The sequence below is a fragment of the Heptranchias perlo genome, chromosome 20 (assembly GCF_035084215.1).
Source record: "Heptranchias perlo isolate sHepPer1 chromosome 20, sHepPer1.hap1, whole genome shotgun sequence".
NCBI classification, from domain to species: domain Eukaryota; kingdom Metazoa; phylum Chordata; class Chondrichthyes; order Hexanchiformes; family Hexanchidae; genus Heptranchias; species Heptranchias perlo.
Window position 1 is genome coordinate 51,181,892 of NC_090344.1, and position 12,860 is coordinate 51,194,751.

Genomic DNA, 12,860 nt, shown 5'->3' on the forward strand with positions numbered 1-12,860 from the left:
ATTTGAAACAAAACCAAATCAGAGCCTTAAATGACCAGTGTGAAGAATTTACCATTCTGTTTGGTGTTCTCATTATACAAGTTAACGCCTCCCTCCCAAACACACTCCTAAATTTTGCATCATCAAAAATGCACCAATGTCTCTCAGCACCAGCAAGAGAAACATTTTTTAATAAGATGTGCACGGAAGCACAGTGATCATTCTGGAAAAAAACTAGGCCCTGTTTGATTTCATACTTGTCCACTTGAAACAACTGGTTGAATGATTGCTACAGCTTACATTACAATTAACTGGTGATGGTATAAGCATTTTGAAAAATTGAGCGCTCTTGGTTTAAACTTCAATATATATACATCCACACTTTTGAGCTGTCTTGGGGGAGGGATGGGGAAGACTTGTCCCTCCTGTTTCTGGTTTTTTTATTCAATACATAAACCCACTCATTTTGTATTACATCTCACTCTAATGCTCTTTTTGCTCTTTGTTTTTCTCTTGCAGTCAGACACCGTCCACTGCCGCATGGATGGGTGCTAACTATGGAGTTCAGCCTGCACAAGGTCAAAGTCCCAGTGTGATAGCCAACCAAGCAGGTTTTGGCATGGCAGGCTACCAAACCCAGTGAGCAGAAAGGACTCTCTCTTCCTACCTATAGCCAGTGGTTTCCTGCCACAGCGGACACGTCAAGCCTTTGTTTACTTAAAGATGTTTTTTTTTTCAAAGCCAGATCAATGAAAGATGTCAACTGCATTGTATTTAATTTAAAAGGAAAACAATTCATTTTAGAAATCATGGAAATTCGTCTCATCCAAGCTTCTGTATAAGATGCTGGATGTCTGCCAATTTTTGTGTCCAGTTTTCTTTGAGATATTTCGGGGGGAAAAAATTAAAATTCATTTCCTACGGCCATTGGAGAGAATAACCAAAAGCAGGGATTTCTAAGTAATGCTGCCACTTTTATAAAATGAGGCAGAAGAATTGCACAATATTAGATGCCGTGTTTCTATACAGATACTGGGCAGTTTAGTTTTGCATTCCACAAATTTGATTTCAAACTGTAAAATTTAATAGTCCTATGTTTCCACATTTCTATTGTACAAGGCCATACTTGTAAATGTAGGAGGTTGTTCAAAAAAACATTGTTCCTTCAGAACATGGAAAAATGTAGAGTCCCTTGAGCTCTCAGCATGTACACCACATAGTTTAAAGCAGTGAAATACTATAGTAAAATGTTTATTTCTGTGTTCTTTTTGTCATTTTGAAGTAGTATTTTAATCATTTCATTAAAGAAACCAAGTGAACACTTAGTGATGTTGTAGAGAAAGCACTTCTGAGCGTTGACTTGGATTGTGGCTGCTCTCCCAGTGTCATCTGAAGCACATCATCTTCTGGGGAGGGCAGTTCCCTGATCTTAGCAGTGCAAATAACTGTGGAGTTGTCCTAGGCACTGCAGAGCATTATCCTCAGGAACTAGTTTAAAAACTGAAATTTCCAGATGCGCAGGTGAAGCATAACTATTAATAGTAAGGCCGTTCAGGGTATCTGCTTGCTCCCAAAATCTGAAGTTGGGTTTCCATTTTAAAATTAATACACATTTTCATTTTTTATATAAAACATAAATGTAACTACTGGCAAAATAAAACTGGCACTATTTGTGTCAAAATCTATTTGGGGGGGTGGGGGGCAGAGCAAATCCTGATGCACTCAGATTTAAGGGGACATTATCTGTTTTGCCAGAATATGCAATTTGCATGTAAAGGTTATTAAAATATACGCAACCTCCACCATTAACACATGGCAACTCTTTTTTTTGGTCGAACTCTACTTTTGGCTTTGTGTTTTGTTTGAGTGTTTTTGATGATTTCAAGAGGCTGATGGTAGGAATCAAGTTCACTGTCGTAGTTGACTACTGACTTGAGTGTTGGCTCGTAAACACTTCAGGAAGTTGACGCAGCAGTGTCTTAAGAAGGCTGCAGTTTATTGTTGGGGATCGTTGTGCATCTCAAACCGAAGTAACAGCCTGCAGACACGAATGGTAATTTGGAGAGAGGGGGGGACAAAATTTAAACACTGTCAGTGATATGGCAGTCGCAGCACTGGCTTCTTAACCAGATGGTTCTGTTCTCTGGGCAGGGGATGCCCGAACCATGCAGCGAGCCCATCTGCCACAGTTGATACGTTTTGTCTGTTCTTGGCTAAGCCGCTATTTGGAGCACCTCAAAAAAAAGAATTTTAAAAAACAAGATCTCTTGACGTGTCTCTTCAGAGGGTGTCCAGAATGTAGTAGTTTTCTAGTGTAAATGATCATCTATGCTCGCAATATTGGCTGCATATGCATAAGGGGTACTGTAAATGTATTTTATTGCATATCAGTTGTACATTGGTTTTAAAATGCTCTTTCCCAGGATTATTGGGGAAAATTCCTGTTTTCCCACCAATTGTCTCCCAGACAACACAATATCTTGGAAGTCCTTCCAGCTGAGATTCTTTTCCGTAGTCAGGAAATCGGGAAGACTGCTAACCTCACAAGCTTTCTTCAATATCGTCTTAATGTGATTGTCATGTTTGCCTGGGCTTCTGGATCAAAGGGTCAATTAGGGCTGTGCCAATCCAACTGATTTAGAACATTTTTAATTGACAAAATTGAGACAACTGACTTGTCATTAAGCCTGTTGGTGCAGGCATGGTTAGTGTGCTGTACACACAGGATCTGGTCATTCTGATCCTCTTCTGTACAATACTTGTGGTTGCAGCAGTAAATCAAATGTGAAAATGTTTTTCTTTTTTTAAATTCTGTTAGCTTGACAACTCACCTGTGTACTGGTTGAACGAAATAGAATGTGGGCCATCTGTGACTTACTCTAAGATGACTTGTGTGCAGATTCTTGCCAGATACACTATATGCACATTTAACCCATTTTAAAATGGGTTAATATATTTTTCATTGGATTATTTGGCAAGGTTTTCTTTCATAATAGATACTGCATTTAGTTACCAAAATGCATAAATGGTTGGCACAGTCCCAGGAGTTCAAGTAAATTGTTTTTTTTTTGGAGTGGACTGATGCACTGCAGATTAATCTTTCAGAACTACTGGATCATTTTGTTTTTAAGTCCTGAGCTAGAAATCACTGGAGACTGTATCCCTTTTTGTTAACCTACAAGGGCTGGCACTTGGAAACTGTCAATTCCAATTAATGCTATGCTTTCATTTGGTTAATTTTTTGATGTGGAACTTTTAAGTTTGACTCCATCTGTGTAAAAATTGATTGGATGGTAAGGCAGTAAAAACAAATTGAACAGAGGTCTTTCCAAAAATGGTGGGTGGCATTTGTTTCAACTTCATGTGTTCGCTCCAGCTCCCCCCAAAAAGTCTCCTGCTTGTACATATGCTCCCATCAGTTGAGAGAGTACAATAAGAAGTTGCAGATGATACTTTGTCGTGGCATGAAACTGCCTTTGTGTGGATCTTTTTCCCAGATTCAATGCTATATTCTGGGAGAGGGGGAGTGGAATATTCCCAACTAACAGTCTCCCTGAAGTCGTCATAGGAGTGGGTGGCAGACTAACCTGTAGTTACAGGCTTCTGTGGAGTGAGCAACACTTGGGTGGGTGGGTGGGTTTTCAGCTGGAGAAGTTGGGAAGAGGGGAAATAAATGCAGCCTAAACAGGCCATAAAGAAAAGGGATAGAGTTTCTATTTTCTGTTTAAACTGCATCAGCATTTTAAAAAAAAAACTTCACCTCAGGGGAAATCTATTCCAGGCAAAAATCACATGAACTAGGTTTGTGAAGGACCAATTGACTTGCATTCGGGTTTGTTAACTGCACGGCCTTGTTGGTATTATAACTGTAGCAGTTATTAACAGTCAATAAATAAAACGGTCATTGGGCCATCATACTGAACTCCTTTATTCTACTTAATCACAGCTATGTATGATACCTTTCTGCTTAGTTTTGTCTTTTTTAAACTTACCAAAAAGTGTACTTAAGGAATGTGGCAAAAGTGGTCATTGCTTGCTTTGATATGAGAATTGTATGAATGCTTAAATGTACTTTTTTTCATTTCACACTGAGCCTTGTTAAGGGAGAGGTGCATTTCACTCAATTGTCTCAAGATTCTGTCTTTTACATTGCTTGTTTGGGATACTTTTGAAGGCAACGATTTTGTTGTAGCTTCTTAACATCTGCTTGCATTCATCTAGTGCCATTAACAGAGAAAATGTCCCCAATCCAATGATGTGCTACCTACTGTTTCAATCCACAGTGTTGCATACAACTCCAATGTGAAACCAGAAAACACAGTGGCAAAGTGTAGTTGATGGTCAGTATTGAACATTTTATGTGATAACGTAAACACACTTCCTCATTTAAAGACCATATGCACCACTTTCACCTTCACGCACACATTGATGTGCAGCAGTTTTTACGATGAGAGGGAGCAATGCAGATTGCTCACTGCTTAGCCCACGGTATTTTCTTGATTTACAATATATAGGTAGAGATAAACTAGTAATGTTTCACAAGGCTCAGTAATTAATCGGAAAAGTTGATTCATTTGGTTCATAACTTCAATCTTTTGTAAGGGGGATGTGCACCAGGATGTAGCATTGGAAAGTGGAAACAAGGGCCACACAGGATCAGGAGAGAAGGATAGCCCTAAACTAAGAAATAAGAAAGTATTAGGTGGGGTCAGACCAAGAGAGAGTACAAGAAAGTCTAAGACGGGTTTGCGGTGCATGTACGTGAACACGTGAAGCGTTGTAAACAAGGTTGGTGAGCTGCAGGTGCAAATAGCCACATGGGAATATGATGTCATGGCGATAACAGAGAGCTGGCTCAAAAAAGGGCAGGACTGGGTGCTAAATATTCCTGGATACAAGGTGTTCAGGAAAGATAGGGAAAGAAAGAAGGTGTGGTGGTGGTGGTGGGGTGGGGGGGGGGGGGTTTGGTGGTGGAGGTTGGTAGTATTGATTACGGAGAATATTGTCGTGCTGGAGAGAGAGGATGGCCTGGAGGAGTCAAGGACAGAATCTATTTAGAATTAGTGTGCAAGGAACAATAGAGGTGCCATTACACTATTGCGTATATTCTATAGGCCACCAGCTACTCGGAAAGATATAGAGGAGCAATTTTGCAGGGAAATTAGAGGTGCAAAACCCATTGAGTAGTGATAATGGGGGATTTCAACTATCCTAATATAGACTGGGATAACAATAAAAGGGGCAAAGAAGGGGATTAATTTTTGAAATGTGTTCAGAATAACTTTCTCGACCAGTATGTTTCCGGCCTGAGGAAGGAGACGTTGCTGGACTTGGTTCTATGGAATGAGACGGGCCAAGTGGAGCAAGTGTCAGTGGGCGAGCATTTAGGGAGCAACGATCATAGTATCATTAAGTTTAGAATAGGTACGGAAAAGGACGTGGACCACTCAAAGTAAAAATACTCAATTGGAGGAGGGCCAATTTCAGTGGGTTGAGAACCGATCTGGCCCGGGTAAATTAGAATCAAAGATTGGCAGGCAGAACTATAATTGAACAGTGGGCGGCCTTTAAAGAGGAGATAATTCGGGTACAGACAAGGTACATTCCCACGAGGGAGAAAGGTAGGGCAGCGAAAGCCAGAGCTCCCTGGATGACAAGAGATAGAGTAAGATGAAGTGAAAAAAGGGGTGTATGACAGATGTCAGGTTGATAACACAAGTGCCAACCAAGGAGAATATAGAAAGTTCAGGGGGGAAGTGAAAAAGGAAATAAGAGGGGCAAAAAGAGAGTATGAGAATAGAGTGGCAGCCAACATAAAAGGGAATCCAAAAGTCTTCTACATGCATGTTACTACCCATTCACTGTTAAGAGGAGGGGTGGAGCCGATTAGGGACCACAAGGGAGATCTACTCATGGATGCAGTGGGCATAGCTGAGGTACTGAATGAGTACTTCGCGTCGGTCTTTACTAAGGAAGAGGATGCTGCCAGAATCTCGGTAAAGGAAGATATCGTTAAGATACTAGATGGACTAAAAATTGAGAAAGAAGAGGTACTGGAAAGGCTGGCTGTACTTAAAATAGATAAGTCACCTGGCCCAGATGGGATGCACCCTCGGATGCTGAGGGAAATAAGGGGGGAAATTGTGCAGAGGTGCTGGCCATAATCTTCCAGACATCCTTAGCTATGGATGTGGTGCTGGAGGACCAGAGAATTGCAAATATTACACCCTTGTTCAAAAGTCACACTTGGATAAGTGTGGATTGATTGGAGGAAGCCAGCACGGATTTGTTAAAGGGAAATCGTGTTTAACCAACTTGAAAGAGTTTTTTGATGCGGTAACAGAGAGGGTAGATGAGGGTAATGCAGTTGATGTGGTGTATATAGATTTTCAAAAAGCGTTTGATAAAGTGCCACATGGTAGGCTTGCTATTAAGATTGTGGCCCATGGCATAAAGAGGGCAATAGCAACATAGATATAGAATTGGCTAAATGACAGGAAACAGTGGTGAACGGTTTTTCGCACTGTAGTGTAGTGGTGTTCCCCAGGGGTCAGTGCTAGGACCACTGCTTTTCTTGATATATATTAATGACTTGGGAGTACAGGGCACAATTTCAAAATTTGCAGATGACACAAAACTTGGAAGGGTAGTGAACAGTGAGACGGATAGTGATAAATTTCAAGAAGACATAGACAGGCTGGTGGCATAGGCGGACACGTGGCAGATGAAGTTTAACGCGGAAAAATGCGAGGTGACGCATTTTGGTAGGAAAAAGGAGGGGAGGCAATATAAACTAGAGGGCACAATTCTAAAAGGGGTAGAGGAATAGAGTGATCTGGGACTGTGTGTGCACAAATCATTGAAAGTGGCAAGACATGTTGAGAAAGTGGTTTAAAAAAATACCAGGTCCTGGGCTTTATAAATAGAGGCATAGAGTACAAAAGCAAAGAAATCATGAACCTTTACAAAACACTGGTTCAGCCACAACTGGAGTATTGTGTCCAGTTCTGGGCACTGCACTTTAGGAAGGATGCAAAGGCTTTAGAGAGGGTGCAGAGGAGATTTACTAGAATGATTCCAAGGATGGGGGACTTAAATTATGTAGATAGACTGGAGAAGCTGGGATTGTTCTCCTTGGAACAGAGAAGATCATGAGATTTGATAGAGGTATTCAAAATCATGAAGGGTCCAGACAGAGTAGATAAGACCATAAGAGATAGGAGTAGGCCATTTGGCCCCTTGAGCCTGCTCCGCCATTTAATGAGATCATGGCTGATCTGATTTTTACCTCAACTCCACTTTCCCGCCCTTTCCTCATATCCTTTGACTCCCTTGCTGATCAAAAATTTGTCTAACTCAGCCTTGAATGTATTCAATGACTTGGCCTCCACAGCTTTTTGGGGTAAAGAATTCCAAAGATTCACAACCCTCTGGGAGAAGAAATACCTCCTCATTTCCATCTTAAGTCGGTGACTTCTTATTCTGAGACTATGACCCCTAGTTTTAGATTCCCCCATGAGGGGGTCTCATCCTCTCAGCCTCTACCCTAGCGAGTCCCCTCAGAATCTTGTATGTTTCAATAAGATCTCCTCTCATCTAAACTCCAATGAGTATAGACCCAACCTGCTCAATCTTTCCTCAAAAGACAACCCTTCCATACCTGGAATCAACCGAGTGAACCTTCTCTGAACTGCCTCCAATGCAAGTATGTCCTTCCTTAAATAAGGGCACCAGAACTGTACGCAGTACTCCAGGTGTGGTCTCACCAGCACCCTGTACATTTGTAGCATAACTTCCCTGTTTTTATACTCCATCCCCCTGGAAATAAAGGCCAATATTCCATTTGCCTTCCGGATTACCTGCTGCACCTGTATGTTGACTTGTTGTGTTTCATGTACGAGGACACCCAGATCCCTCTGTACCGCAGCATTTTGTAGTATTTCTCCATTCAAATAATATTTTGCTCTTTTATTTTTCCTCCCAAAGTGGATGACTTCACATTTTCCCACATTATTTTCCATCTGCCAAATTTCTGCCCATTCGCTTAACCTGTCAATATCCCTTTGCAGACACTTTGTGTCCTCATCGCAACTTGCTTTTCCACCTATCTTTGTATCATCAGCAAATTTGGTCACAAGACACTCTGTTCCTTCATCCAAGTCCTTGATATATATTGTAAATAGTTGAGGCACCAGCACTGATCCCTGCGGCACCCCACTAGTTACAGATTGCCATTTTGAAAATGACCCTTTTATCCCGACTCTTTGTTTTCTGTTAGTTAGCCAATCCTCTATCCATGCCAGTATATTACCCCCAACACCATGAGCTCTTATCTTGTGCAGTAATCTTTTCTGTGGCACCTTATCGAATGCCTTTTGGAAATCCAAATATATTGCATCCATTGGTTCCCCTTTATCCACCTTGCCCGTTACTTCCTCAAAGAACTCTAATAAATTTGTCAGACATGATTTCCCCTTCATAAAACCATGTTGACTCTCCTTGATTGTAGTATGAGATTGAGAGAAACTGTTCTCATTGGCAGAAGGGTCAAGAACCAGAGGACATAGATTTAATGTGATTGGCAAAAGAATCAAAGGTGACATGAAGAAAACTTTTTTACACAGCGAGTGGTTAGGATCTGGAATGCACTGCCCGAGGGGATGGTGGAGGCAGATTCAATCATAACCTTCAAAAGGGAACTGGATAAGTTCTTGAAAGGAAAAAATGTGCAGGGCTATGGGGACAGAGTGGGGGAGTGGGACTAGCTGGATTGCTCTTGCATAGAGCCGGCTCAGACTCGATGGGCCGAATAGCTTCCTTCTGTGCTGTAACCTTTCTATGATTCTAAGTACTTTTGAAATTTTTATTGTTTAAGATGGGAAATTTATCTCAAATTCTTGCCATTCTTGGTACTTTGACGCTTGCTGAAGTTCAGATCCCTGAAGATGAAGGGTATATGTGCCTGAAGTGAAGGTGAAATCTTGTGGATCTACATGATAAACTCAAATTCTAGTTTCAAGTGTCTGACTTGGTAGGATAACCAGGTCGAAGTTGCATTTTACAGTGGGTGATTGAGAGCAAGGAACTTATTGGAAGTAGGTGTCTTTGTTAACAATATGGAATTTACAGAGGTAAATTTAAATGCACTTCCAATTGTTTAATTTTTAATTCAAACTTTTAGCAAAGTCCTGTGGTTGGTATTGGGTTGTTTTGCTGTAAACTTAATAAATCATAGACAAGTATAGATGAGCCCATTCATCTCATCTAGTTCATTCTTTGATCGAAACCTAACCTCCCCAAACAATCACATCATCTCAGCACCATCCAACTGCCTCTGGAATGAGTGCAGAGAATTTTGCCTGCACTACTCTGTCCAGAAGGCCATACCAGTTCCCATGGTTTCCTTTTTGAACCAACTTCTTATCCACCTCCAAGTGAAACTTCTTGAGGTTTCATATTTCCTTTGCCCCTCCATGGGTGGCCATGCCTTCAGCTGCCTGGGCCCTAAACTCTGGAATTTCCTCCCCAAACCTCCCTGCCTCTCTATATCTCCTTCTTTAAGACAGTCCTTTAAAACCTACCTCATTGACCAAGCTTTTGGTCACCTGTCCTAAAATCTCCTTCTGTCTGAGATGGCTCTATGTCAAATTTTGTCTGATAATGTCTTGTGAAGTGTTTTGCTACTTTAAAGGCGCTATATAAATGCAAGTTGTTGAAGGGTTTCTGGACGTCTAGACACGTACTCAAAACCTTTCTGACATATATTTTGGATGTCATTTCCTCGTGGTCAGTATCTCCTTTTGGACTATGTTGGCTGTATCTTACTGAATAATTCTTATAAAGGTAATCTTCAAATTTGTTGCAAACACTTGATAACTTTTTTTGTGAATTATCAATGCAAGATGAATGGATCTGTACTTATAAGAACATAGGAACAGGCGTAGGCCATTCAGCCCCTTGTGCCTGCTCCGCCATTTGATAAGATCATGGCTGATCTGTGATCTAACTCCATATACCTGCCTTTGGCCCATATCCCTTAATACCTTTGGTTGCCAAAAAGCTATCTATCTCAGATTTAAATTTAGCAATTGAGCTAGTATCAATTGCCGTTTGCGGAAGAGAGTTCCAAACTTCTATCACCCTTTGTGTGTAGAAATGTTTTCTAATCTCGCTCCTGAAAGGTCTGGCTCTAATTTTTAGACTGTGCCCCCTACTCCTAGAATCCCCAACCAGCGGAAATAGTTTCTCTCTATCGACCCTATCTGTTCCCCTTAATATCTTATAAACTTCGATCAGATCACCCCTTAACCTTCTAAACTCCAGAGAATACAACTCCAATTTGTGTAATCTCTCCTCGTAACTTAACCCTTGAAGTCCGGGTATCATTCTAGTAAACCGACGCTGCGCACCCTCCAAGGCCAATATGTCCTTCCGAAGGTGCGGTGCTCACCGTACTCCAGGTGCGGTCTAACCAGGGTCGTATAGCTGGATTTGTTTTGTCTTTTTAGAAATGGGTACTGTGTTGACTTATTTCCAGTCCAGTGGGGTCTCACTCCCTCTCCCTGCGGAGCAGGCTCGAGGGGCCGATTGGCCTACTCCTGCTCCTGTTTGTTACGTTCTTATGTTCCCCCATTTTGTTCCTACTTTCACTTGGCATCTTTTATTAAATACTTAACCCTTTTTGATTTTTAGCCTGCCTGGTATCTCCTTTCTATTGACCTCAGTCATTAAGTGGAACCTCCTATGATTCCTTGTGTCTTTTCGGGTGAATGTTTCCAGGAAGTGGTGATGCAAATTTTTAGCTCCTCCATTTTAACCCTTTTCATATCCTTAGACAATCTCTATTATTATTCTTCAACAGCGTACCTACCTTGCCCTGGAAGTTTTTACAGTTTGGGCAAATAAGCAGCAAAAAAACTTAAAAGAAACCTTGGTCAAATCCTGCTTGCATGATAACCCGTTTGCTTTGAGCCGAACCACACACTTGCGTTAACTGCTCATCAAAAGCTCTGTGGGTGGGTGGGATGTCTGGGGAGGACGGTATTAGGCTTGATTGTGATCCTCAACTGAATCACATTCTGAAGAATGTGGCAGCTTATACATTGTGTCTGAAAGCCATCGGTAAGATACGTTACTGCAGCTTCCCGCGGTACCGTAATCGTCAGAAAAAGGGGGGAAACCTGGAAACATTTTCTTTTAAAGTTAGCACAACTGAAGTGGTTTTTGAGCTTGAGATCTTAGATCCTACAAGTCTGAGGGGGAAAGAGTTATGTAAGTGAAGGGAAGAACCACCTCCTGAACATGTTAGATTGTTGTAAACAATTTTACAACACCAAGTTATAGTCCAACAAATTTATTTTAAATTCCACAAGCTTTCGGAGGCTTCCTCCTTCGTCAGGTGAACGGTGTGGAAAATCACCTGACGAAGGAGGAAGCCTCCGAAAGCTTGTGGAATTTAAAATAAATTTGTTGGACTATAACTTGGTGTTGTAAAATTGTTTACAATTGTCAACCCCAGTCCATCTCCGGCATCTCCACATCATGTTAGATTGTGACAGTTGTTAGGAATTTTTGTAATATTTTCACTGACAACAAATGCTAGAGCCAAATTGACGACCCTTAAATTTGCTGCGGACACTGGTAAAGGATAGAGAAATTGTATTGGGAATCAGTAGGTAGGTTGCATATTCCAGCATTCCTAGTTCAGTATGTTATTGATTCTGCATTTGAATTCCTTTTGGAGAAAGGACAGTGTACCAGAGAGTGTGAGAAACCGACTGATTTCACTTTTGTGTTCGTTTGGCCCAGTTGGTCACAGTTTTGCCTCTGTGTCAGAATTTATAACTTCACACCCCACTCCAGCATTTGAGCACGTAATCTCGACTAACAGTTCTGTGCAGTACTAGGGGAGTATTTGCAGTGTTGGAACTGTTGCCCTTTGAGATGTTAAACGGAGGCTCGGCTTGCCTGTTGCTGGTTGAGATGGATGTTAATCACACAATAGGAAAAAGAAAAGGAGTTTTCCTGGTGCCCCTCCCTCCCTTAATTAAACCTGACCAAAAGCAGATTAACTAATCATCCATCTCACTGCTGTTGAGGGGATCTTGCTGTGTATAAAAGGACTGCTGTGTTTGTCCCCAGCAACAGTCCTTCTGCTTAAAATAATGCATTGTATGTAAAGCATTTTTTGGATGTTTTGGAGAGATGTAATAAAACTTAAGTAAATGCACAGTTTTATTTTAGCTCAGAACATTCAGGAGAGGTGCCCCTCAGGCTGTGAACCTTAATACTTACATTGCATGTTTGAATGAACTGCGTTAGGTGCATATGTGCTGAGCCCAAAAGCCAAGAGGTAAACGATGAGCCTATATGAAACTTTACTTACAGTACTCTGTGCAGTATTGGATGCCATGCCATACGAAGGATATCACACCACACAACCCTGCCACGGCAACCTCTGCAAGACATGCCAGATCATCGACACAGATACCACCATCACACGAGAGGACACCACCCACCAGGTACATGGTTCATACTCCTGTGACTCGGCCAACGTTGTCTACCTCATACGTTGCAGGAAAGGATGCCCCGGAGCATGGTACATTGGCGAGACCATGCAGACGCTGCGACAACGGATGAACGGACACCGCGCAACAATCGCCAGACAGGAGGGTTCCCTCCCAGTCGGGGAACACTTTAGCAGTCAAGGACATTCAGCCACCGATCTTCGGGTAAATGTTCTCCAAGGCGGCCTTCGAGACACACGACAAGGCAAAATCGTCGAGCAGAAATTGATAGCCAAGTTCCGCACCCATGAGGACGGCCTCAACCGGGATCTTGGGTTCATGTCACGATACACGTAACCCCACCAGCGAAAAAAA

The 12,860-nt window shown here is 41.8% G+C and overlaps 1 protein-coding gene across 2 annotated transcripts in view; it reads left to right on the plus strand.

Moving 5' to 3' along the window:
* The window catches only part of LOC137335865 (cytotoxic granule associated RNA binding protein TIA1-like), a 41,314-nt gene extending 37,413 nt beyond the window's left edge, over positions 1-3,901 (plus strand). For both annotated transcript variants that reach the window (XM_068001358.1, XM_068001359.1), the window contains one exon: positions 499-3,901. In XM_068001358.1, coding sequence (XP_067857459.1) covers positions 499-622 — 124 coding nt within the window. In that variant the 3' untranslated portion in view covers positions 623-3,901. The remainder of the gene's footprint in view (positions 1-498) is intronic.
* The last annotated feature ends 8,959 nt before the right edge of the window (positions 3,902-12,860 follow it).